The 27,110-nt window shown below is 37.4% G+C and overlaps 2 protein-coding genes across 2 annotated transcripts in view; one reads left to right on the plus strand and one right to left on the minus strand.

Annotated features, from left to right (window-relative positions):
- Positions 1-17,956, plus strand: nme9 (NME/NM23 family member 9). Its single transcript, XM_058392926.1, has 17 exons — positions 1-229; positions 319-376; positions 1,546-1,649; positions 1,832-1,903; positions 2,166-2,282; positions 4,214-4,289; positions 4,381-4,463; positions 5,057-5,149; positions 5,601-5,755; positions 7,695-7,876; positions 8,434-8,578; positions 9,688-9,795; positions 11,775-11,926; positions 12,587-12,731; positions 15,028-15,293; positions 15,813-15,905; positions 17,176-17,956. Exons 1-17 carry the CDS (start codon positions 197-199, stop codon positions 17,235-17,237), a joined length of 1,944 nt encoding a protein of 647 aa, XP_058248909.1. The 5' UTR covers positions 1-196; the 3' UTR covers positions 17,238-17,956.
- Positions 12,537-27,110, minus strand: part of smarcal1 (SWI/SNF related, matrix associated, actin dependent regulator of chromatin, subfamily a-like 1) — a 20,644-nt gene continuing 6,070 nt past the window's right edge. The window contains exons 7-18 of the mRNA XM_058392925.1: positions 26,432-26,582; positions 26,136-26,297; positions 24,353-24,418; positions 23,977-24,117; positions 23,525-23,743; positions 22,658-22,728; positions 22,327-22,429; positions 20,560-20,742; positions 20,045-20,145; positions 19,861-19,957; positions 18,258-18,472; positions 12,537-12,674 (exon numbers count right to left, since the gene is read on the minus strand). Coding sequence (XP_058248908.1) covers positions 12,626-12,674; positions 18,258-18,472; positions 19,861-19,957; positions 20,045-20,145; positions 20,560-20,742; positions 22,327-22,429; positions 22,658-22,728; positions 23,525-23,743; positions 23,977-24,117; positions 24,353-24,418; positions 26,136-26,297; positions 26,432-26,582 — 1,558 coding nt within the window. The 3' untranslated portion in view covers positions 12,537-12,625. The remainder of the gene's footprint in view (positions 12,675-18,257; positions 18,473-19,860; positions 19,958-20,044; positions 20,146-20,559; positions 20,743-22,326; positions 22,430-22,657; positions 22,729-23,524; positions 23,744-23,976; positions 24,118-24,352; positions 24,419-26,135; positions 26,298-26,431; positions 26,583-27,110) is intronic.

Here is a 27,110-nt window from a genome sequence, read left to right on the forward strand (position 1 = left end):
CGCCCAAACAAGCGCGTGCGGAAACGGCCACGGAGTTTCGACAAAAGTTCTGTAAACAAATGAGCTACTTTTGTCAAATATTACATCTTTAAAAACATGCATTTTTTTTTACACGTTATTAGAAAGCGTCTTTCTGATCTAAATGCTTGAATTCTGTGTTGTATTTATTGATCAATGATCTCGTCACCTTAAAGAGATGGCTGGAAAAAAGAAGGAAGTTAATTTACAGGTAAGATAGTTTATAATAACGTGCACAGAGGCTTTGGCTTTGTGTTTTTACTCATTTCCACAACCCTGAAAGTTATTTTCTAATCACAGGTATCCATCAGTAACGACGAGCAATGGGGCGAGATGCTGGCCACGAAAGGGTTAACAGGTGAGAGGACTGAGAAAAACTTGAATCAAGATGTCCATTTATCCATCCATTGTCCATACCCGCTTTATTCCTAATTAGGTCTGCTGGACCGTACCCCAGTGCATTAGAATGAAATTTCTAATAGAAAACACATGGTTATAGTACATACTAAAATAGTCAATGCAAACCCAAAGGTCAGTAGCACAGACGTCCAGCCAAAAGCTTAACCTGGATTGTTTATGTCCTGAATATTCTCAAAAAGTGCTGATCTGATCAGCCTAAAGGAGTTTATTTTTGAGAATCCGGGAGTGTATGTGACATAAATTTGATAACTTCTATTCAGAATAAATTTTAATATTCCTAATCTGTTTTTGCAAACCATTAAACAGTCTGTACACCAAACAATCACTATATTATTCTAAATTACTGTATATACTATAATTACTATATTACAGGAGTCTATGTACTCCTGAGCTCCTGTATTGTATGAAAAGTGAATTAGAAACTATGTAGGGGTTTTCAGTCTCTTTGGAATAGTTCTTTCTTTCTTTCTTTCTTTCTTTCTTTCTTTCTTTCCATTTATTTTAATTTATTTATTTATTGACTGATTGATTGTTCAATTTTTAAAAAAAAATATACATATATATTAGGCATTAGTCAAAGTTTACAATACTTTACTGGCAATTTACTGGAACCCTAGCTTATTATATTTCACTGACAGGATATATTATGACATGGAAAAATATGGTCCAATTATTTCTAAGTTATTTATTTATTAATTAATTAATTAATTAATTAATTAATTAATTAATTAATTAATTAATTATGAATAATCTTATGTATATATTAAGAATAATATTGTGCGGTACTGGCATTTAGATGAAACTCATTCAATTATAGTGACCCTATTCAATTATAGGCTAATAACTATATAGAATTTAATACTATATAAGAATTGATCATGGTGGATTCTGATATCCTGTAACAAAAAATAAATAAATAAATAAATAAATAAAAGAAGAAGAGAAAAAATAAAACAACTTTGAGAATTCCTGGAATGGGTGATTATGTTTTCCGAATATTATTAAAGTTTATCTTAGCCCATCTGGGACATGATGTACAGTCTGATAGCATAATTCCTTCTGTTCATTGTGCTGTATTGTATCCTCTGTGTCTCCCTGGTCTGTCAGTGGTGGACGTGTTCCAGCAGTGGTGTGGACCATGTCGTGCTGTTGTCAGCCTGTTCAGAAAAATCAAAAATGAGTTGGGAGATGACCTGCTGCATTTTGCCATAGTAAGCTAGTCATTAAACATGCATCCCACCATCTGAGAACAAGAGTGCTGTTCTAGGATCAGACGCCTCCATGTTTTTGGAAAAGATTTTTTATTGAAGCACGTCACTACATCTGCTATGAGATCTGAGTTGGCCACTATTGTGTGTAACATTTAGATTTCTGTGCCTTTTTAACTCCTAAGGCAGAAGCTGACAGCATTGAAGCATTAGAGAAGTACAGAGGAAAATGTGAGCCCACCTTCCTGTTCTATGCTGTAAGTCGATGAAGAAAGATTTTCAATCCTCTACTCTCTATCCCGATCTATTACTCATCAGTTCTGTGACTTACTTTTACAAGACACTGTAGGAAGAGAGACCATCATTAGTTTATGCTTGTAGATAAGGTACCATTAGCCCTTAGGCAAAGGGAGTATAAAAAACAATTTAAATATCATTAAATACTTAATTTATTTAAATAAACAAAGCTGATCATTTTTTTGTGCTACGTGTGCTACATTTATGTTCCTGTGTGTGCAGAGTGGGGAGCTTGTGGCTGTCTTGCGAGGTGCGAACGCTCCTCTCCTGCAGAAAATGATAGTGGCCGAACTGGCTAAAGAGAAAAAGGTGCTCGAGCAGGGCATTAAGCGAATTGCGGTGAGCTCCACTATACTTCAAACATGTTCATCACACATTGTTGTAGATCTTTCTGGATGATCAAAATATTGCAGTTACACTAGAAGTAAGGTGACAAAAGTATCAGAGGATAAAAGCCAGGGTATAGTCAGATAGATAGATGCAAAGACACCCTATGTATATACACACTCGAAATATTCAAAATATAAGCTGGAAACAGTCCATATTTATACTGATGTGTGTGTGCAAACGTGATATGTGTGCACTTGAGACAATAGGGATAATCCCCAGGGCTAAGACAATGGAAAACAAGCATAAAAAACATGAGGGCAAAAAACATTGTGACCCAAAAACACGGATATGTGAACATATGAATGCAAAAATCACACTGAATTGGTCTTAAATTATTATTAATCATCATGGAAAAATAAGAAATAATCCCACAGCTCCATGATAGCTGAAAGCACTGAAGTTTGAAAGAAAGAACATGGCTGATGCTCATCTTTTTCGTCCTCTGGTCTCTTCTGCCACTAGTGATAAACGTTTCCACATCCATCACCTTCTTGTTTCCTCCCTAAAATGTGATAGGGCTGTTTATTCCGCACAAAGCAGAGGCTACTTGGAACTCTAGCCCAGGTTTTCCCTAATTTTAACAGTTCCAGATTCACTTTTCATGCTATTTATATTGCGCATGCAAGAGTAAAATGTTCTGCTAGTTATCTCCATCCTTCACGCATGGCTTAAACGTCTGTGGACTTTATTGGCAGCATATGTATGATTAGGACTGGCAATAATTTGAACACATCCCTGCACAGAAAACCTTTTTGCTTCTAATGTTCTAGGCTACTGATCAGAAAACTCATCAAAATCTCATCCCTGCTGAGCTGCCACTGTTGGAGCCTTTAACCCTCATTGGTTCAGAAGCTGTATATCGTGGCTGACAGCAAAGTCTTAACAAGTTGTGTTATATGAAGTCAAAGAATCTCAATGTACCGTACATGTATTTCTGACAATAATGGTCTTTTTACTTAGGTTTTTTAGTAAGAAACACACTTTTGTAGCCCTAAATCTGTCTACGTTTTTCTTTCAGAGATAAGCCTTTTTCAGACTACTACTTTAGATAACTTTTTCAGAGGAATGAATTTGTGATTAAGGTCATGATTTGGGTTTGATTGCAAATGTTTGTGGAATTCATGTACAAATTTTCAAAATGACTTTGTACTATGTTGCTACAACAATGGAAATTTGGATATTAAACACGCTTACACGTCTGTTTCCTAAGGGTTTTGTTCAGTGTAACGCTGCGTTCACACTTACAGCGACTCACAGGGACAAAGCAACTAGGGAAGGTTCATTTTCAACGAGAGCTGCTGACCTCTGAGTACACGAGCGACAGCAGTTGTTGACGACTGGCTGTATTTGTGTTCAGAGATGCGATTGAAGTTAAGAAAACATTAATTTGATGCAAAAATGGAGCAACTTGGTGCAGGGACTACTAATGGGAGTGAAGACAGTAGAGGGCATGTGATCTGTGGCATGGAGCACACACTGCTTCTCCTTCATCTCATACGATACAATGCTGAATTTTATACACAAAGGCCAAATTTCCCTCCAGAAGGTTTCATTTCAACAGCAAGAAAAGTGATTTGCTCTGAAGTAGAATACTAGTTAATTGTTATTGATAAATGTTGTTACTATGGCAACCTGGAGCAATAAAATTGTTGTGTGTGTGAACGTATGCATAACAGTTTTATAACAGTATTAATATTTACTGACAGTATTCACCGTCTGGCTTAGTCTTCCAGTTCAGATTAGTTTGGAGGCATCTGGTTTCATTTTTTTCTCAGTGCAGGGAAATGCCTCAAAATTCTTGGTAATCACACAGTCCTACATACAGTATGTTAAAGATGCAGCAGATGGTTGAATTTTTATTTTTGTATGTATTGTCTCAGGTGGAGGATGATGGGTTAACTGATGAAGAAGAAGTGCCGGAGGAAGCAGAAGCTCATCAGCATGAGGATGGTCTTGGTACCTGCATGTCCTTAAGTAATTCTCATCTAAAGATATGCACCAGGGTTAAGTAATAATCATCGTTTCACTCTTCCTCCTCTTATTTTAGTGCCTGCTAACAGGTCTTACACAGTGGGAATCATTAAGCCTGATGTTGTTGCACACGGGAAGACAGAGGAGATTATTATGAAGGTACATGCTCAATATAATACAGCAGTTTATACCACAGTGCTTTTGATATTCTGGACTCCGATGGTGTGAAGGAGTTTAAAGGAGTTTAACAGCTGCAAGGTAAATCACAAGTGTATTATCATTTCCATAGTGACTACAGGGATTTTAAACAAAGATGTAATTGCTTATATGGTGAAGATTCCTGTCAGCAGAGCTTGACTTAAGATATTAGGAAGTTTTATAAGAGTCAGAGGTAATGCTGTTCCTTTAGGTTTTACAAAAAGGGAAAGCCTTCAGGACAGATGGCTTTGCTATTTCTCAGTAAAATTACATTTTTTTAAGAATATAGGCTGGTTAGGAAACCCTGTGTTTATATCAGCTTTAATGTTTAATACCAGCTTTCTAACAAGGAACAGAAACAAACTTGGTCATGTTCCCCTCATTGAATATAACTCTAAAAGGATAAAAATGTATATGCCATAATTTGATTAATAAAAAAAATAATTCATATTGTGTTAAGCACTTCAGGAACATAATCCATGTTCATACACTTGAGTATCCAATTTCCAGTAAATATACTCTTTTCTCTTTTTTTTTCTTCTTCTTCTTTTCAGATTCAGGATGCAGGCTTTGAGATCCTGGCTCACGAAGAGCGCACTCTGAGCGAGATGGAGGCTCAGAAGTTTTATCAGCACAAAGCAGCAGAGGTAGTGTAATCTAGCATGCACACTGCACAAGGGTCCAGTTATCTGGCTGTCTTATCACCCTCTCATACACACATTCAGCTTTTCTGGATGAGTGCTTTGATTTCATAACAATGTTTTGTGCATGGTTGTTGAAGGTCCCATAGAGATCATCCAGCCACATTTGGATAGCTGTGTTTGTTATACAGAACAAATGATATGTACTCCTTGTATTGCAAAATAACTACATTCGTTATCTCCCTGCGATTATTGCTCTTTGTGGATGTATACTATGTGGAAGCCTAAGAATAGAGCTGCTGACAATGTGCATGTTACTACTTTTGCTTACTCTGCAGAACCACCAAACAGCATGGAACTGAGCCTCGGGTTGTCTTTGACGTAGATCAGTAACGTGTACACCTCGTGTCTTGTGTATGTGGGGTGTGTGTGTGTGTGTGTTCGTGTGTGTTCCCAGCCATACTTTCAGGAGCTGACACGTTTCATGTCCAGTGGCCCCTCCCATGTTCTGGTCATTTCTAATCCTGAGGGTAGTGATGATGTCATCTTAGCCTGGCAGGCATTCCTAGGACCATCAGATATAGAAGAGGCCAAGAGAAAGCATCCAGAGAGGTATAATACACAACATATAGATTATGCAAAAGTTCTGTAGTGTTATCCTTAAATATTTGAGTCTTTCTTAAGTCATACATACCACAAATTAATCTTCCATTCTAGTGTGGAATCTTCATTTTATTAATAATAACCAAATAGCAATAATGAAATAAAATGCTTGGTTGTCATATAAATATAACATATAAAAAGTAATTATTAAGAAATTCTAGGGTTGTGGGGTCCTAGCTGAAAAAAAAAGAAAGAAAACAGATATTAGAGGAGGTCACTAGTCACCCAAAATATGTATTTAAGGTTTAACCTTGAAGCTAAGAAACTTTTCATTTAAACACATTTTCTAAAACCAATTTTTTAAATAAATAATATTATGTTTTTAGGTAACGACGTTGCTGAGTACCTTACGCAATACTGTTTACAAAATCCCCGAGAAGTCTTTCCTGTACAAAAAACACAGGAATCTCCTGTGTGTGAATGAAAAGCACTGCTTTTCCCTTACATCCCTTCACCTCAGGTGCACAGAGCCACTGGGGTGATGGTGTTTTTATGTTTTCCTTAGATTTTTGAATAAGGTGTGGCCACAAATTAATGTATTATAATGTATAATATATTATACATTATATAATAAGTGGTTAAGGCTCTGGGTTGTTGATGGAGGTTTAAGCTGCCAAGCTGTCACTGCTGGGTCCTTAAGCAAGGCCCCCAACCTCCACTGCATCATGGCTGACCCTGCACTCTGACCCCAACCCTCCAAGGATGGGATATGCGAAGAAAGAATTTCACCTTTGTGACTAATAAAAGCTAATTAAGCAAGTTAGTATTTCCAGGCCACAAACGTACAAAGTACCTTGTTGCTGCCAGTTATCAAGTCAAGACAAGAAGCTTTTATTCTCATTCAAAATATAACTGGTGCAGTTGACAGTAAATTAAAACAACGCTCTTTCAGGATGCATTGTGTTACTTAAGCCGACGATTTAACGTGTTGTAGAAGTTTCCTGTGTAATGTATGGTCTCCAATTAATTATTTGGCAGAGACCAAAAAAAAAGCCTATTTGCTTGAGAACTTACTTAAGCTGACAAAGGATAATGGTGTATGCACGTATATGCATCATTCCATAATACAAATTATTATCAGTCATCTCCATGCCCCAGTAGTCCAGTTCAGTTCGTTTCTCTCTGTCTCACTCATTTTATGATAAAACGCTTATGTTAAGCATGAAGTGGCCACAAATAAATTGCGAGCTCAAAATATCTGAGCTCAAAATATTCATTTATGTATTTAAATTCATCTTATATACAGTAAAATCAGCACCAAGTCACTGCAGTGGCTCTGTACAGTTTTATGTATAATGAAAAGAGAGCAGGACAGCAGACCCAGAGGAAGTTTTGTGTATCTTCTCACTGCATGCAGACTATATAAATCTTAAAACCTAATATGAGGTGAGGGCCATATTACTGCATTTTCATATATTCACATGCCATATACATCATATAAAAGGGCTTCAGATATATTATAGGACAAAATATGAGACCAGGAAGAGCAGATGTGTGCTTTTAGTGAGACGCTCCCATATTGTTTTCACAGATATGAGCGTTAACAGATATAACAGTACGCATCCTGTGCTTATCGTCAGCTTCCCCTTCTCTCTGCGCTCGCTGAGAACCAGCAGTCACACCATCTGTTCTTCTTCTGTCTCTCTCTCTCTCTTTTTCTCAATCTCTTTCTTTCTCTTTTTCCACATATTCCTCTTCAATTCGATTTTTTTTTGGTCTAACTGTACCCTAATTTTCTTACTCAACCCCACCCGCCACATTTCCGATGTTTCCCTTGACTCTCTCTCACTTTCCTTTCTCCGTCTCTCCTTGTATCTCTTCCTTCTCCCTCGATCTCACATATTGTTCCTCTCGCCGATTATCTTTCTCCTTCTCTTTTTCTCCCAAGTCTGCGAGCTCAGTACGGAACTGAGGGTCTCTTCAATGCTCTTCATGGTAGTCGTGATAGTGAGGAGGCTGGCAGGGAGCTGGCCTTCTTCTTCCCTAACTTCGGACCTCCAGAACCGGAACCGACGCCTGTGGAGAGGACTCTGGCACTCATTCGGCCTGACGCAGCCAGAGAAAACAGAGGCATGTGCCAGAAACACGTCTGCATGCATGGAAATACAACCTACAGGCACAAATATGCAGAGAGAGTGAAAGGGAGATATATAGAAATATGTCTACCATATGAATAGTACATATAGGTGGGAGAGCAACGTGGCAAAATATCATACAATATATAGTTTTGCTTAAAGATGTGAAAAATTAATCTAAAATATTTACAATCTACGAAAGAAAAATCAATTATTTTACATGGGACGAAGGAGAAAATGAAATATTTGATACAGAAAAATGTTAACATCCAGTAAGCTATAGAGTCTAGCTTATGACTGTAAAAATGGTACTAGCTATACCAGTGATATTTAGAGGATATTGTAGTGCAAGTTATTCATATTTAATCATCGTTTCACCCAGCTGTAATGTAAAGACACTTTGTTTTCTGACTTACACATTAATACAGTCCAAGCTGCTCTGTCTCAGCAATCAAAAATCACAAATACTTTCCTTTGGTGTCATAGCATCCTAACATCCAATATCTATTTTTAATTTGTATTAATGTTAAAAATATGGACTTGTGTTGGCAGATGAGATCCTAGCAAGGATCCATGAGGCGGGATTTTCAGTGGTCATGCAGAAAGAGGTGACATTAACAGAGGAACATGTGCAACAATTCTATGGTCAGCACCAAGATGAGGAAAACGTCCAAGCACTTCTCAGTAACATGACCAGGTAATCACTTCACAGTAGTGTAACTTATTTCCTTTGAGGATTTTGCAAAAGACATATGCTGCATCCCAAGTCAGAATCAGAATCAGCATCAGCTTTATTTATTTAAGTACTGTGGGTTTTACACGTACAAGGAATTTGCCTTTGGGTATTGGTGCACAACAATAAACAAAAATATAAAGAGAAATCTAATAATTTTAAGCAAGAAAATATAGATAAATATATACACTGTGTAATAGTGCAGTATTATATTGTACAAAAAAAAGTGGACCAGTGCGAACGTTAATTATACCAAAGCTACAGTCAGTGCAGGTGGAAACATTAACTGTAGATCAGTTGTACATTAGTGACCAGTGCAAAACTTGAGGTAAGACAAAGGTGCAGGTGCAGTATGGTTGTATGAGTGTGTGTGCGTGTGTGTTAATGTGATGTATTAATGTTAATGTGTGTGTTAATAAGAACACAACAAAGGGGGTTTGTGTGTTTATGTGTTAATGTCCAAGTGGGTGGATAAGAGACTATGGTGGGTCCTGCAAGACCACTTTCTTTATTATTAATTGTTACTTATATAATTTATACTATATCATTTTAATGTAACCATTTCCTTTTTTACACCTCTCTAAAATTGCACCCTACCTACTTACCTGCTATCGATCACAAAACACTCATGTCATAACAGCTATTGTTTTTCCTCTGTCTTCAAGTTACTAAGAGGAAACACTTCAAAGATGCTGCAAAGCCCACTGCCTGGAAGATTTAACCTTTATCTTTAAGACTCAAGCTTTATCTCTGACAGTTATAGAGCACTGACACTGGAAACCTTCTTCAAAAAAAAAAATGCCATTATTAGGTTTTCTCACAGAAAACTTTACCATATCAACAAATACTGTACAGATGCTGTAACCTTTTTATGTGACGTGTCTAATACTACTAGTAACTAGTAGTTAACATAGAATCATGTCAGAACAAGAACATTAATATAAACCATAGAGAACAAATGTTTTGCTGTAGTAGAGAATTAATCATGAAATGAACAGTGTGGTGGTATAAAATATAACACTTGTCTACCTGTGTACTATAAAGTGTGTGATTTGTTATGGTGTTGTGTGTAGTGGCCCTGTGCTGGCTCTGGTCCTGGCTAAACATGGCGCTGTGGAGCACTGGAGAAATCTGCTGGGACCCAAAGACCCAAGGCAGGCAAAGCAGGAACAACCAGACTGGTACACAGCAGCTGAGTCTATTAAATTTATTTCAATGATTGAAACTGGAGTTTCTGTGAACAGTGTGGAGATTGGACAAATCTGGAATAGTGTATAAAGTTGCTTGTATGTTTTATTCAGAAGACAAATGAAGTTTAAATATGACTAAACTAAAAGCAAAATGAGTTCTATTCAAAGGAAGTTGATTTTCTTCTTCTTCTCGTCATTTCGTTGCTAAAACCTTTATTTCTAGCCTCTCTGTGAGGTAAGCAGTGAAGCCATATGTGGACTCAATAGACACAGGTTTCTATACATTCTATATGTGTGATTATAACTTCTCAGTAATCCTGTGAAAATAAATGAAAGCAAGTGACATGCTTATACCTACACTTGAAGTAGTCCACATAGAAATACAAGAAAGGAAAAAAGCTATGGTGTTTTTTTTACAGGTCATGTGAGAAACAAAAAAAACCAAAATGTAGTGTAGCTGTGAGAAACGTTAACGAAGTGTCTGAGAAACAGAGTGGGCTCATGTTCCGTTTTTTCTCTCCACATTTCTTCTTAACAAATCCAACTGAACGTTTAGAGTCAGTACAGACAAGTCCTATCTTTAATTAAAACAGTTCTGATAGCCAGGGCATCAGTGAGGGGTTTCTTTTCATGCTGCTCACTGAGGAAATATATTAAGGCTTTTAATCTGTCTATTAGAGATTCTTTAGAGGCTTTTGATATCCACAGAAAAAAAAAACCAGCAGGCTGTCATAAAGGCTCAAAATATTCAATGATTTGTAGAACCGGTCGAAAAAAATGATCTGATTACTGACATTTCTAAGGAGCAGGAACAAGTGAGTACATGGCAGAGATTTGTGTTCTGTAAGGAAACAAGAGTTTGGTTCTTATGTTCTTACTGGTTTGCTTTAACATCTTGAAATGATATATTATAGAAACAAAACGTTTCTATACTGTAGTTAGAGTTATCTTTTAAACCTACTATGTACCCATATCTCACAACCAAATCCAAGCGCTTTACTGATTAAATAATATTTAAAAATAATCAAAAGAAAGATATCTTACCATGCTTTATTGGTAAAAGGCAACATGTCAGGAATGCAAAGAGGATGCAAAGGCAGTGGGTGGGAATACAAGTTATTATAAATCATTTTTGTTCTGTTCAGTATCGATTAGGTGGAAGAAATAAGAAGTACACTATTAGTATAGTATAGTTTTAAAAATGATGGAGACAAAAGTTTTGGGACACCCCTCCAAATCATTAAATTCAGATGTTGTTTTTCAGGGGTTGGGCTTGGCCCCTTAGTTCCAGTGAAAGGAACTCTTAATGCTTCATAATACCAAGACATTTTGGACAATTTCATGCTCCCGACTTTGGGGATGACCGCTTACTGTTACAACATGACTGCACACCAGTGCACAAAGCAAGGTCCATAAAGACAGGAATGAGTGAGTTTGGTGTGGAAGAACTTGACTGGTCTGCACAGAGTCCTGACCTCAACCTGATAGAACACCTTTGGGATGAATTAGAGTGGAGTCTGTGAGCCAGGCCTTCTCGTCCAACATCAGTGCCTGACCTCACAAATGCGCTTCTAGGGGAATGGTCAAAAATTCCCATAAACACACTCCTAAACCTTGTGGAAAGGGTTGGAGCTGTTATAGCTGCAACAGGCGGGCCGACTCCATATTAAATTCATGTGCATGTAAAGGCAGACGGCCCAAAACTTTGGCCATATAGTGTATCAGGATTTTGCAGCCTAAGCACGATATACAAAGAGGGGAAATTATTTTTTTATTACGTTTATTATTTTTTTTAAATATTCAGAATGTTGTCAGAATCTATACTGATGTCTACTTTATATAATACATCTCTTTTTCATCTTTACCAGTAATTATAGAGTGCATTACAGATTTAATTCTTATTCCAATAATCATCATCAAAATAAGATGTGTCTGCATTTGTGTGTGTGTGTGTGTGTCTGGTTCTCAAGCTTGCGAGCTCAGTTCACAGGGGAAATCGAGTGTGTGAACCAGCTGCATGGAAGTGGGAGTGTGGAAGCAGCTGAGCGGGAGATCTCCTTCTTTTTCCCTATAGAGTGCACGCTGGCTGTTATCAAACCTGACACTTCAGAGGAGATCAGAGGTACTATACTAATCCATTGAGTTGTTTATGGCAACTACACATTCTGTTCAATGTTATTATTAGCAGTCCATAATTTCTGTTGCCCATACAGCAGTTTATTCAGTTAAAACTTTACTAAACAACACAGTTATGCAAGTGCCAAAAAATGATTTGGTTAGGCAGTTCATTTAACTGTCATTCGGTCCCACTATGACAAATGACTATGACTAGTAAAATGCAGCTTAAACTGTTTCATGAGGAAATGAAAAAGATAATAAAGAGATCATAAATAGCAAATAGGGATATAATATGAGCAACAATAATTGTATTATATACGTATAAATCATTAGGAATATCAGCAAGAATGAGACTAAATACAAACTAACTTGTATAGCAAAAAATAGCAAATAAATTAATTAATTAATTAATAAATAAATAAAAAGTGTGAGCAGTACCTGTCTGGTTTAGATGCTGTACATCTGTAGCTAATTTCAAGTAAAAACTAGAAACTCCTGAAGCTTTTACTCGTCATTAACATTACTGGGGAACAGAAGTTTCTAGAAATTTTTAGGTCTTCCATATTTCAGTGTAAAAGAACAGGATCAGGACCAAAGCTTACCGCAGTTTTGCGCTTCTAATCATCCTACAGATAAATCTTGTCTCTTGGTTTCTGTTCCACAGAGGAGATCCTGGGGGAGATCCAAGCTGCAGGGTTCACCATCACTCAGGAGAAGGAGATGGTTTTTCCCAGGAAGATGGCCGAGGAATTCTACAAACAGCACAGGGACAAGTCTTTCTTCAACCAGTTAATGGACTACATGTGTCGGTGAGCTCATATACACTGTCTCGCAAATTCTACTTTTCTATATTTATAGGACTTTACCTTGTGTATATATTAAATGTCTATATGTTTCACATTAAGTTTATGTCTATGTTGTTACTATATAACAACAGATTAGAATGACAAACCTTCAAGCTGGCACTATTCTCAGAGCTTTCCTGTTGTAGAAATTTAATCAACACCTTCTGACCAATCAGATTCGAGGATTCAGTAGCGTTGTTGTACAGTTGTCCTGCATAAGTACTGCATCAGTTTTGTGCATTTTGTAATTTAGTGCATTTTTAAATCAACCTAAATAACATAAAACACAACGCCGTGGACTTGTTTGTTTATTCGTCTATATGTTTTAAATAACTTTACATTTTTTCATTCTGTTTTATTATAGAACATAATTCATTTTATTATATCTTATTATCTAATTTATGCTTTTTGGATTATTTTGAGCCATTTTGTAAACACTGTTTATGGAAAATGCTACATAAATGCAGGTTTACATACTTGCTTACTTATTAAACTCCAAGGAACTGCCTGGTTTGATACTACTTGGTTCACTTCAAACTTTTCTTCCTATAGATTATAAATAAAATCATCTGAGTAAGCAAGTGTATAGAAGCAAAACAGATTAAAAAAAAAAAAGTATAAAAGAGTTGGGTTCATGCGTCATATTCCAAAGTTATGCAATCACTTTTCAGGGTTAACATGAAATTTTTTCCCACGCAGTGTTTCAGGTCTTTATGTTTAAGTCGTCAACCTGGTTTTCTTTTTTTCTCAGCAAACCAGACTTTTACATTTCAGTCAATCTGAGACTCTAAAGTTAGCTTCTCTGGTGCTATGTTATATTAATCGTGCACGTGTCTGTTAGCTTTGACACCCAGAGGTGCTGGATGTGCTGATTCTCTCTCCAGCATCATCTGAGCTGGAGCTCATTTAAATTCCTCTGAAGCTGGTTTGAAAAAGATCAGGCCAGAGGGGGAACATTTTACTCAGGTTTTCTTAGGATGGGCTCATGTACAGATAGCATGCTTCCTAAACTTTATATATATATATATATATATATATATATGTATATATATATATATATATATATATATATATATATATATATATATATATATATATATATAGGCAATAGAAGTTGATGTGTATGATAGTGTACATACTAAGTTATTTATTAGGCATGGATAGTTAATGTGTGAATAAATAGAAGATATCTATTTATAATTTATAGCCTGGAATCCGTCAACAAAACTGCATATATATATATTTATATATTATTTTCAATAATTTGAGGAACTGTGATAGATATTAATTTGACACATGATGACGGTTGCCAGATTCCACCAAGATCCTCATATTCAGAAACACATAAATCTCTTGCACATGGGTGACATTAACATGATCAGTTTATGAATGCATGTTAAACCTAGCGCATGCAAATCTGATCAGACAGGAAGCAGTTCAACACTTAAAGGTAATGCTTCCGAAATGCTGAATTAAAATGGTGCCGGTTACTGTGATCATGCAGCAGAATAAAATATGTAGTCTCTAAGATTTAGGTCAGTTTTATGTTATGACCGCTATAACAGGCAGCAGCATGTCATAAAGATTCTCTCTCTCGTGAATTTAACAAGGCAAAAATAAATAAATAAATGCAGCTTTGCAGTTTTTCAGTAACATTTTGATGTCTTAAGGCTTTTCTAGGTCTAAATACTTTGTTATAGCTTTCTGACTGTAACCAAGCACTGACTCTGCACCCTCCTTCCAAAAATGTTAAATAAACATAATTACATATTACAAATTTATAAAATATTTATAAAAAATCAGTTTATATGGTGTACCTGTCACACAATTTATATTATAATATAATACTATAAAAAATGTGTATAATATATTCAAAGGATAAACCCTGCAGTTGACGTTTTGCAGCTTTTCTGGTGTAGAAAATTAATCAACACCTTCTGACCAATCAGATTTAAGGATTCAATGGATTCCACCTTCTGACCAATCAGATTTAAGGATTCAACAGCGCTGTGGTACTGTTCATATACAGTGCCTACTGTATATATATATCAGTTTAGAACAGCATTGTCATCTTGGACTTATGTTTCTCATAGAGCAAATTTTTAATATCCAATCAAATTTGTCTGATTTTGAATTTTTTAAATCAACCCAAATAGCATAAAATACACTGCATTCATAACATTAACATCGTACAGCTTAATATATATCCAATTAGAGAGCTGATTTTCTGTATATCTGTATCTCTTACCGTTTCCATCAGTGGTCCATGTACAATGCTGATTCTGTCTAAAGAGAATGCAGTAGAGGAGTGGAGGATGATGATGGGCCCTGCCGACCCCAGTAAGGCAAAAGAGACAGCACCAAGTTCACTGAGAGCTCGCTTTGCTAAGGACATCCTGGAGAATACAGTGCATGGTTCATCTAACTCGCAGCACGCACAGGAGAAAATACAGCTTGTCTTCGGGGAGATCAGCTCAGAGAGTCAAGTTATCAGTACAGGAGATGACGATGAGCCAAATCCATTAGGTAATCTAATCAGCCTTTAACAGTTTTAAAAACTCATTAGCAGATGAGGCACAGAATCGAAATGGTAGTAATGACGCATTAGATATTTTTTTCAGTGTTTGTTTAGCAACCTTTCACTACATTCTGAGTTAGTACTGGGGGCAAAGTGTTCAATTCAACCCCAAATAGAGAAATGTAAGACACATTTAGAGGAAAGCAGTACTTAATGAATGTTTACAGAATCTCAGTTTTTACACATTCAAAGAAAATAGGAATAACTGCACAAGTGTGAAAAAATTTTTTTTTTTTACATTGTCTGGTCATTTAACACTACAATCCCTTTACGTCTAGGACAAAATGACCTGAACATAATCTTTATAATACAAATCAAATTTTTCATATTTATTTCAGAACCTAAGCCAAGCAGAACATATTATGTTGGAAAATAATCCCTTCATGTTTGCTCGGGCATTAGTACTAAAGTTATACTGACCCGAATATGGGTTATTTGTGAATGTGAAATTTGCCTTTTTTCTCTAGAAACAGAAAGCTCCACCGAGCTGAAGAACCTCCAGACATCCGGATCATCCTCATTTAGTGAACAACAGAACCGAACTGAGTCAAGAAATGAAGGCGAGTCAAGAATTTTGCAATGCATAAAATACAATCTAACTTCATGTGGTAGGCTTGTCTCGCACATCAGTAAAATGTACAAGAGAATCTACTTTCATATTTATTGAGAAACAAATGCTTTCTGTTTGAAAGAATCCCCCAAATCAGTATTTCCTATTCTAGTTCTTAAATCGATTTTGGCTCTTTCCCAGTTTCCCAGTTGTAAGAGGAGCAGGCATCAAGCAAAAATCTACTGACCAAAAGCTGCAAAGCCTAAGCATTAGATCAGGAAGGACTTGTGTGAATAGTTTAACTAAGAAACCCTTTGACATGGTGCAGAATCAGTGACAAGTGTGTCTTTGAGAACACACACAAGCCACTGGGAGTTATCCAGCATCTTCAGAGAAAACCTTGGATTTATCTGAGCAGAAGGACAGTGGAAATACAGGTCGAGTACCCTGTGACCACTGATCATTTGTCCTTAAATACAGATCTGTACTTCCCAAAAACATTGAGGAAATCCGATCATTACACTGTAGAACAAGCATGAGCATGGAGAAAAGAAAAACAGCCAAGTCTGCCCCTCGGCCAAAGACGTGGCTCCACTGCAGTTTGAGCAGACACTCTGTTGCACAACCATTGCTTTAAACCAGGATTAGTTTTAAGAGATGCTAAGTCACAGTGGCTCCTTTCACTTACAGCAGCTGTGTGAATTAAATAAAAAAAATGCAGATTTACTGCATTGGTAAGAAATACAACGTGTTTTAAGATGCAGTTATAGGAAAATAAAGTTCTTATTTATAGTTATATTTAATGTTGCATAATGTCAACAAAAGTTAGTTCCTGTTATCAGTTGCATTAGAGCAGCTATAAACAGTCATTCCATCACAAGCTTTTTTCTGTCTCTCATAGTTAATAAGACTATATGACACTGCCACCACAATGGAGGAGTTCTGAAACCAGAAAACACAATCTCCTCTGTCCTGAAGACTTTTCTCTCACCCTTTTCTTTTTCTCATCTTATGATTATACAAATCCCTGTTCTATATACAGAAGTAGTTCTATTACTATAGAAGCTTGCGGCTAGATCTACTGTCAGAGTCTGCTCTTATAGAAAATGAATCAAGTCCTTCGGGCCAATCAGAATTCAAGCATTCAACAACATGCTTGTTACTTTGTTAATCCAAATGCAGGAATAACTAGTCAGTTACCATTATAGACCATATAAAACCTTTGATGTTGGTATGATAATATGATTTTAACATACGTTTTAATGTACACTTCGTTTTAGGGGAACAGACTCCCAATCCAGATCATCAGGGCCAGTCTTCAGACAGAGTGGAGGAGTCCTGAACAGACTACAAGCCCTGTGCTTCATCATACTGTATAGGATATGTCCAAAAGTTTACCATCACACCTATATGTGGCTGTTTCCCAAACTGTTGCCCCAAAGATGTAAGCAGTCAATTGAATAGGCTGTGTTGTAGCATCACAATTTCCTTTCCTTGAAACTAAGAGGCAGAACCCTTTTCTAACATGACACTGCATTTGTTCACAAAGTGAGCTCCATGGGTTGCCAAGTTTGAAGTAAAAGAATGTGTATGTCCTGCATGGAGTCCTGGCCTCAACCCCACTGAACACCTTTGGGATGTGAAAAGTCGATTGTGTACCAGACCTCTTCGCCTAATGCTTTTCAGGCTGAAAACCTCAAAGCCATGCTCTAAAATCTAGTGGACAGCCTTCTCATAAGAGTAGAGGTTATTATAACAACAAAGAAAATCTGGAATGGGATGTTCAACAAGCACATAAAAGGTGTGATTGGTCAGGTGTCCACAAACTTTTGTTCATATTTAATCCTAGCATACATAGAAGAGAGGGTTTGTAAAGAAAAGAGCTGGAATTTCATTGGCAGTTCAGATAAACGTGACCAAATGATGGTTATAGAATCATGGGCACATTTACATTTTTGCCTGTTATAAGCATTATGTCATAATTTTTAACAACTGTGTGACTTTCCTCTAATAGGTAGAAAACAATCTAGAGCTGTATGAATTTCAGTTTTCAATCATTGTGCCGTTTGTGACTGAAAGATTCAGATCATTTAGATGAAATAAAGGTTTCTGAATAACCCAGCTCCTTTGTGGTTGATTATATAGTCAGTAAAAAAAAAAAAAAAAAGATTAAACCCTAGCGTTTATAAACATATAGTTTTAACAGGAAAAAACTTTATTAATTAACGTTTCATACAATAATATGTACAATAATTATGCTTGAAAATAAGTATTTCTCTCTTTTTTAAAGCCAAATTGGCAAAAGAAACTAAATGACATTCCTGATAATCAAAAGGTTTATAAGGTTTAAAATGTTTATTACTTTGGAAACGGCCGGGCTTGAAGGTTTTGGTTATAGTCTTCTAGCCGTCTTTTCTTGCTGGGGCTCTCTGAGAAATGTTTCTCCTGGTGACTGACTGAGTCTGTCTGTTCAGTGTCCTCCCAGTCATTCACAGCCTCTAATAACATCGATTCATCCATATCCTCCTCTGAGAATGATCTCTGGAACATCTCGGTGATTCTTCGCTGTTTGGGGTCCTGTGAAGCGAAGGAAAAAGCCATGGGCCATCATTTATCAACAAGTGCATTCAATAGAGCTGACTGTTCAAAGCAGACACACTTACAATTAACCATATATGGTATGAGGCATCACTTCATACCATATGAAGGGGGGGGGGGACATTTTACTAGTGCCATGGAAAATACACACCATAAAAAACCCTTTCATAGCTCAACATTCAAAGTGTTGGTCAGCTGTACACTTTACTATTTGTGTGTTTATCATTTTGAATCAATTTTATTAAAAAATGAATACACACAACAAGGCAGCTAGACACCACAGCGATTTATACACCGATCAGGCATAACATTATGAGCAGTGAGAGGTGAAGTGAATAACACTGATTATCTCCTCATCATGGCACCTGTTAGTGGGTGGGAGATATTAGGCAGCAAGAGAACATTTTGTCCTCAAAGTTGATGTGTTAGAAGCAGGAAAAATGGACAAGCGTAAGGATTTGTGCGAGTTTGACGAAGGGCCAAATTGTGATGGCTAGACCACTGGATCAGAGCATCTCCAAAACTGCAGCTCTTGTGGGGTGTTCCCGGTCTGCAACGGTCAGTATCTATCAAAAGTGGTCCAAGGAAGGAACAGCGGTGAACCGGAGACAGGGTCATGGGCGGCCAGGGCTCATTGATGCACATGGGAAGCAAAGGCTTGCCCATGTGAGCCGATCCAACAGACGAGCTACTGTTGCTCAAATTGCTGAAGAAATTAATGCTGGTTCTGATATAAAAGTGTCAGAATACACAGTGCATGATAGGTAAGGGCTGGTTTTTTTTTTTTTCAGCAAAAGGGGGACCAACACAATATTAGGCAAGTGGTCATAATGATCAGTGTAATTCTGGTAGTGTTTTAACTATGACAAGAAAAGAGATAAGCTACTGATTTCAGGAAAAACAGTGATTGTGTGGAAGTCCTACTGTTCATCCAACACTGGCATAAACATGCTAAAATATGGCAGAAGGTGTAATGGCAGAAATGTGCTAAAATACAAGATGGTTTAAAGAACTTGCATATGTATCACATTTTCTCTCTCCAACTGTGGTTTCAGCTGATGGTGCAAATCTATCAGTATGGGTTTTGGGAGTTGCTATCTGCTGATATGTCACTTGGGCCAAAAACAATGAAAAAAAATTCAGTCCTGTGTAACTAGGTGAAATAAGCCATGCTGTGCTTATTATAATACCTTTACAACATTACATTTTACCCTTTTAGGGAATATGATAGGATAATTATCTGTAAATATTCTTTTTACAGTTGTATAGAAGCAAAGCACTTTGGTTTTATTAGAATGCTGCCACATTTACAGATGCACATCTATTTATTTGCAAAAAAATTAAAAATAAAAAAATAATTGTCCTACCTTGCTGTGGAAGCTGGCACACTCTGCCTTGTCTGAAATATTGGACTCAGACAAGCCAACCTGTTCTAGAACATTCATCTTCTCCTGGATCATTGGCCTAGAGACATGGAAAAAGTCTGTGTTACTGAGAAGAAGCCAATATAGAGACTAATGTAGTATTTCAGATCCAAGTATTCTCAATTACCAGAGGTAATCGTCAGCTGTGCCTTTCGCTACCAGGTAGTGAATGTCCACGCTCCTGGTCTGACCAATACGATGAACTCTGTCTTCTGCTTGAATTAATATCTGTAAAAGTAAAAATACCTAGGTATAGGACACACAGCTACATAATCAGGTGCATATTTTAGTCTAATAGTGATGTTGCATGTTATACAGTCCAATGCATTAAGAATTATGTTCACTGGGTTGTAACCACAGACTCAATAACTGCACTGTCAACAGTCAAGATGCTATTCTCAACAGAAAGAGGTTGATGCATCACCTGCCATCATGACATATTTAACCCTGACAATTTCATGACAATTTACGTCTGTGTTCTTGAATGTTAATCTTATATCACAAGAGTGATTCCCATGGAATTCCCACCATTAAGAAGTAGTCCCAAAGCCTGTTGGAGCTATAATACAAAGAGAGTCACTAAGCCACCACAGACTGAGCAAAGACCTTCACAGACTTCCGACCACACAGAAGCGCACTAACCCCTGGGTTCCAGAAGAGTTCTGCGAACACGACGAGGTCAGCACTATGCAGTGTGAGGCCCATATTGGCAGCTGTGATGGAGAGCACAGCCACACAGCTCTGCTCAGAGAATTGGAACTTCTCACACAGCTGCTGGCGATCGGCTGAGGGTGTAGACCCATCGATACGGATATGACTGATTCCCTGTGGTGGGGAAGAGAGGACAAAACTTGTCAGCACAAAACAACAGTTCGTTTGGTTAGTTAACTTGATTGGATACCGGCATTTCAAGAGGGCTAATATTAAGTAGGATTAACTTGTCTGTACTACATAAAATTCCAATTCTAGCAACAAGTACAAGACTCCACTATGGGCTGTCAGTCAGCTCTGGATTCAGCTCTGGATTCTTTGGGTGCTATTGTCATTGCCGGAGCAAAAATGAACAAAATATTTGGCCATATTGTGTCTAGACTGTCAGGTAAAATTTATTTACTGTTTATAGAGCTATTGTATAAAAGAAATAGCACACAGCCTTGTACTGCATATCGGAATGGCTGTGATAATCATGCTGATATTCAGTATTAGTGTAGGGCAATCTGGACCAAAATCATATCTCAGTATTTTTAGGCTGAATAGCGATACATGACATATAGGTCCACTTGTCAAGAGCACTTTTATTAAAACAGACAGTGATTAAATTAATATGCAGACATGGTTACTTTCCCTGTTTGAAAATATACAAGTGCACAATATATCAACATTTATTATCAACACAATTTATCACCAATTATATAAAATAAATACCCTATAACAAATAGAAATAAGGTTCTGAGATTGAAGAGACTGACTAACAATTGCACAAACAACAGGTTTTTCTCTGCTGCATAACAAAATACATAAATAAGAATAATATTGTAAACAGACCAAAAAACTATAGGCCTGATTGCTATAACAAGAAGTTAAGTGCTAGTATGGACCGGCACTGTGTCTCGCTCAATATTGCAGGAGAAACTATAAGTGAGTGGGTGGAGCCTGGTTTGCACGCAGAGAGACAGATAGAGAGAGACAGAGAGAGAGAGAGACAGAGAGAGAGAGAGAGAGAGAGAGAGAGAGAGAGAAAGAGAGAGAGAGACACAGAGAGAGACACAGAGAGAGAGAGAGAGAGACAGAGAGAGAGAGAGAGAGAAAGAGAGAGAGAGAGAGAGAGAGAGAGACAGAGAGAGAAAGAGAGAGAGAGAGAGAGAGACAGAGAGAGAGAGAGAGAGACAGAGAGAGAGACAGAGAGAGAGAGAGAGAGACAGAGAGAGAGAGAGACAGAGAGAGAGAGAGAGAGAGAGAGAGAGAGAGACAGAGAGAGAGAGAGACAGAGAGAGACAGAGAGAGAGAGAGACAGAGAGAGAGAGAGAGACAGAGAGAGAGAGAGACAGAGAGAGAGAGAAAGAGACAGAGAGAGACAGAGAGAGAGAGAGACAGAGAGAGAGAGAAAGAGACAGAGAGAGAGAGAGAAACATCAAACTATACCAATATAAATGCTTATGTCTCATCTCATTTAAATATACATCAATATACCTTAAAAAGCCGATATACCACTCAGCCCTATTCAATATAACGGCACTCTGGCTTGTGCAATATTGCATAAACAAAATCAGTGTATTTTACAGATCATGAAAGTCAAAGTTGCTTCTTTTTTTTTTCACCAAAATTCCTGCAACCCATTAAAGCCTCTGGGAATTTACTTTCTTTGGGTTTGCTGAACGATTGCCAGAAGATCAAAAACTCCTTTCTTACTTTATCAGTAAGCTCTTTCGTTATGCCGTCCAAGACCCGCTTGTGATGAGCAAACACCAGAAACTTCTCTCGTCCACACTCCAGCGTGTCTGAAATGTACTCCCTTACAGAACACAGAAAACCAAAACTTACACTTGGGGCATGGTAAGTAAAAACAAAACATGTAATGATTAAACATTATCAAAAGTGAAAGCCCAGTATTTAAAAAAAAAAAAAAAAGTGCTCAGGGTTTGTATCAGGATGTGTGCAGGGCATCAGGGAGTCTAGGTTCTATTGGATTGATTCTGAATAAATGAGTAATAAAAGTGGAAATGCACACGATAAAACTCACAGGATAGCTCTAATCTTGGCCTCTGCTGTGTGGTTAAAGAAAACCAGTAGAGCCTCCTTTTCTTGCTTCTTCTGCAGAAATAATGTCCAGACACACGTACAGGGTGTAAATAATGTACAGCGTTATTAAGCACATTTACTGGTCTACAATTTGTGTATCAGGAGAAATCCTGGGAAAGCCTTCGTATGGAGAATTTTTGACAGGTCCTATTATATGTTTTATGATATGAAGTTCTTTGTAGCAATGCCTCCATTATATGAAGTGATATATGCGTTTCTCTTGTGCATGCACCTCAACCAGAAGCCCTAGCATTTTCAAAGTCTGGTTACAACAAAAGTGAAAGATGAGAACTGTATTTAACGATTACGAGAATTTAAAGATCCCACTGCCAGGAAGAAAGCCTCATCATTTCAATTCATTATTCAAAATGTCACTGCTGAAACTGTAAGTTGTTACTTCACCTGAATTTGTTCTGTAGGCTTAATTTCCCTTTTTTTTAAATCACCATCCAAACCTTTTGTCCACTGGCAAAGCTTTAAAAGCACATTTACGTTATTATTATTATTATTATTATTATTATTATTATTATTATTATTATTATTATTATATTACCTTATTATTACTATTATTATATCTGAATTATCTACATATTTATTTGGTCAAATAACTGGTGTACACTTAAATATAAATATAGATCTGCTGCATAAACAATTTGTCAGCCCCACTTCTGCTCTATCTATAAGTGGAAAATGGACAACTGTAAGACCACCACTGACCAGATATTATTTTCAGCTCTTTCCAGTACACTGGCATTGACATGGTAGTGTTTGTGTGTTTGTGTGTGTTGCTTGTACGAGTGTCCCTCACATTGTGGCATCCTTTGGCAAGTTCTTTGGCTGCAGCTGAGAGTGCAGCTTTGGTACGGGAGTTTATGCCGTCTGTAGTCACAGTGACGACCTTGCGCAGTTTGGAAGGAAGCTGTGACAGCACGTCGGATTTTAATCGCCTCAACATAAGACACTCCTCTAACAACAACTTCAATTCAGCCAAATTAGAGGAGCCGGAATAGTCCCAACCCCAGGGGAGCTAAATAAAAGGAGAAAGGAGGTAGTAGAGAGATAGAGAGAGAGAGAGAGAGAGAGAGAGAGAGAGAGAGAGAGAAACATGAATAGAGAGAGAATATGGATAGAGAGGAAGAGACAGATTGAGTGTTTAATTAATTAGAGCAATGTTAAACTTACCCTATTATAATATTTAACACAGAGCAGTGAGGTGACCTCGTTTAAACTGATTAAAGTCCGCTGAGACAGTTACAGTACCTGCTTAGCATCACAATATCTGACTCCAAAATCATGGAAACGAGGGAAGAGTGTCGGCTGCACAGCCAGAATCTGGGTGTAGAGCTCAGCCGGACGCGACATAGCAGGAGTTCCCGACAGTAGGATCACTCTTTTAGCCGCCTGCCATATTCACACACAGCAAGAGATAAAGAGAGTTTGACCCAGTGATGGAGAGAAGAACAATCCAGTAATATAAATAACAAGTAAGTAAGTTAGTAAAGCACGGCAGATTTGTAAACAAATGCGTTGCTTAACTGAGCATAAAACAGTCCAAAACTATAGAAGCAATGCTGTAAATGAGAAACAGTAAAAATAATGAGTCAGTGCATATTGCCTGGTGATAAATATATCGCACCTTTAATAGAGGAAGAGCAGCCTTACAGCGAGCGGTTTTAATGTTCTTCAGGAAGTGGGACTCATCCTGAGCACACAGAGGGGGGAAAAAACGGGTCAGACAGTATCAGGTGATTTTTTTTTGTAAGAGAATTCAGACTGTAATTAACAGTGAAATAGGGGGCAACTAAAAAAGAAAACACAAACAAGAACAAAAAACTATTTTTGTGTACTTTTCTTGCTGTTTTTCCTCCCAACAATTTTTAGACTGATGGTATTCTTCATCTGTGACCTGGTGAAACCGCATCAGAATGTATTCGTTGATAGAGACTTCAAAGCATTTCTGTAAGTCACTCTGGATAAGGACGTCTGCCAAATGCCATGAATGTAAATGTGAACACAGCCCAGAGTCAAATCCCAGGAATACTGATGATCAGAGTGATTGACAAATGAAGTAGTAGTTAGCCGTTGGTGCCGTTTACAAACTCGCAGCACAGATGGAGTAATGTCTACAGTAACAACGTATTCAGCTAAACAAATTAGAAAAACAAATGTGTCATTGTTGCTACAGTGAAATGATCCGTAAGCAGATGTTAGGGTAGCAACCAGTGGAGTCTCCAGTGTCAGCACTTTGTAAAGTCAGAGCTAAAGCTGTAATTTTATCTTCCAGCTATTATCTACAAGAGAGAGAAATGAGAGGCTAATAGAGTTCATTGAAAAGAATTCGATTCATTGTTTATAGTTTAGAGGACATATTAACTTGTTTTGCAATAGCTCCACAACAATAAGCATAAATATGAATGGACAAATCCTAAATTAAATTGTAATAAATAAAAAAATCATTTAATAAAAGGGCAAACTGCTGGGGTGTAAGAGGAACAAAACACTTCGGCTGTGACACACCACCCTAGTGTGAAAATATTTGTCTTTCGTATCCTGGGTAATGGGATTTTCACTGTGTGTGAATATAGTGTTCTGAGAAAATTTGAAGGTGTGAAAAATGCAAAGGCTGAAATTTAGAAAGATATGCGATGAGGAAACTTTTTGTAGACAGCTGGTAGGTGTTTGTGAGGCTAGAGGTCAATGTGCAGAATTTACTGTGCAGTATGTCTATTAATACATTTTTAACCTGGTTTTGTTTTCCGATCGATAGATAGATAGATAGATAGATAGATAGATAGATAGATAGATAGATAGATAGATAGATAGATAGATAGATAGATAGATAGATAGATAGATAGATAGATAGATAGATAGATAGATAGATAGATAGACAGACAGACAGACAGACAGACAGACAGTATGTCTATTAATACATTTTTAACCTGGTTTTGTTTTCCCACAGACAGACAGACAGACAGACAGATAGGATGGACAGATAGACAGACAGACAAATGGATAGATGACAGACAGACAGATAGACAGACAAATGGACAAACAGGACAAACAGACAGACAACAGACAGACAGACAACAGACAGACAGACAAATGGATAGTCTACAGTATGTCTATTAATACATTTTTAACCTGGTTTTGTTTTCCCATAGACAGACAGACAGACAGACAGATAGATAGGAAGGAAGATGGATAGGATGGACAGATAGACAGACAGACAGACAAATGGACAGACAGACAAATGGACAGACGACAGACAGACAGACAAATGGACAGACAACAGACAGACAGACAGACAACAGACAGACAGACAAATGGATAGTCTACAGTATGTCTATTAATACATTTTTAACCTGGTTTTGTTTTCCCATAGATAGACAGACAGACAGATAGATAACAGATCAGCATACCATAATAAGCACACCAAATGGACTGGCTAAATTCTGCTTTCCCATCTTGCTAAGCAGGTCGTAGCTGATGATGGTGATGAGACCAGACTGAAGACAGTCTTTACCCGTCACCACCACATTAATGCTGTCTTCTGCCACTGAAGGCAGCCAGCGACGGAGCGCCTACCATGTGGCACAGAGAACAAAATACATATTCTTAATGTATGACATCAACACTAAACAGAAAATAACATTAATTACCTTAAAATAGACCATATGTCAGGTTTAAGGTGCTTTTGACTGCTGTAATAACTCACCTCAGCCCAGGTGAAGCGAACGGAGGATGGAGTAACTATCAGCAATGGCCATTCGTTTCTGTAATAGGCTGCAATACAGATGGCCTGCACCGTCTTCCCCAAGCCCATATCATCAGCCAGGAGTAGACGGCCTTCTCTGGACACCGCAAAGCTGTTAAAATAATAATAAAAAGTAAATAAATAAATAAAATAAAATAAATAAATAACAATATATATGTTGCTTCGCTACACAGAAAATCTTAGGATTGGAGTAAAATTGTAATACCGCTTTATAGTTATTGTCTAGATTATTGTTCCAGGTGAAATTTCTCCCTTAATAGTCTTTTAAATTTCACAGACTCTACTTCACGACATCCAGAAATCTCTAAGGGTATGAACATATGCTTCCTCTAAGACACATTGAGGTCATCAGATCGTTTCAATGTTTCTCATGCATCATAATAAAGCAGCTGAACACATTCTCAGGAAAGTGTTAACTGCACTTTTCTGTATAAGTGAGCACACAGAGCAGCAAGATTATCCATGATGCAGGGGTCATCAAAAGGCAGACCGCGATTCAAATGCAGACACAGCGAATTATTTCAGCAGACTTTGAAATATTACTGTAGCGGAGCCTATAACTGGCCAGAGTTCAGTGATTCAAGGTACTAAAAATGAGCAGAGCATGTTCTGCAGCAAA

The sequence above is a fragment of the Hemibagrus wyckioides genome, linkage group LG06, assembly GCF_019097595.1.
Source record: "Hemibagrus wyckioides isolate EC202008001 linkage group LG06, SWU_Hwy_1.0, whole genome shotgun sequence".
NCBI classification, from domain to species: domain Eukaryota; kingdom Metazoa; phylum Chordata; class Actinopteri; order Siluriformes; family Bagridae; genus Hemibagrus; species Hemibagrus wyckioides.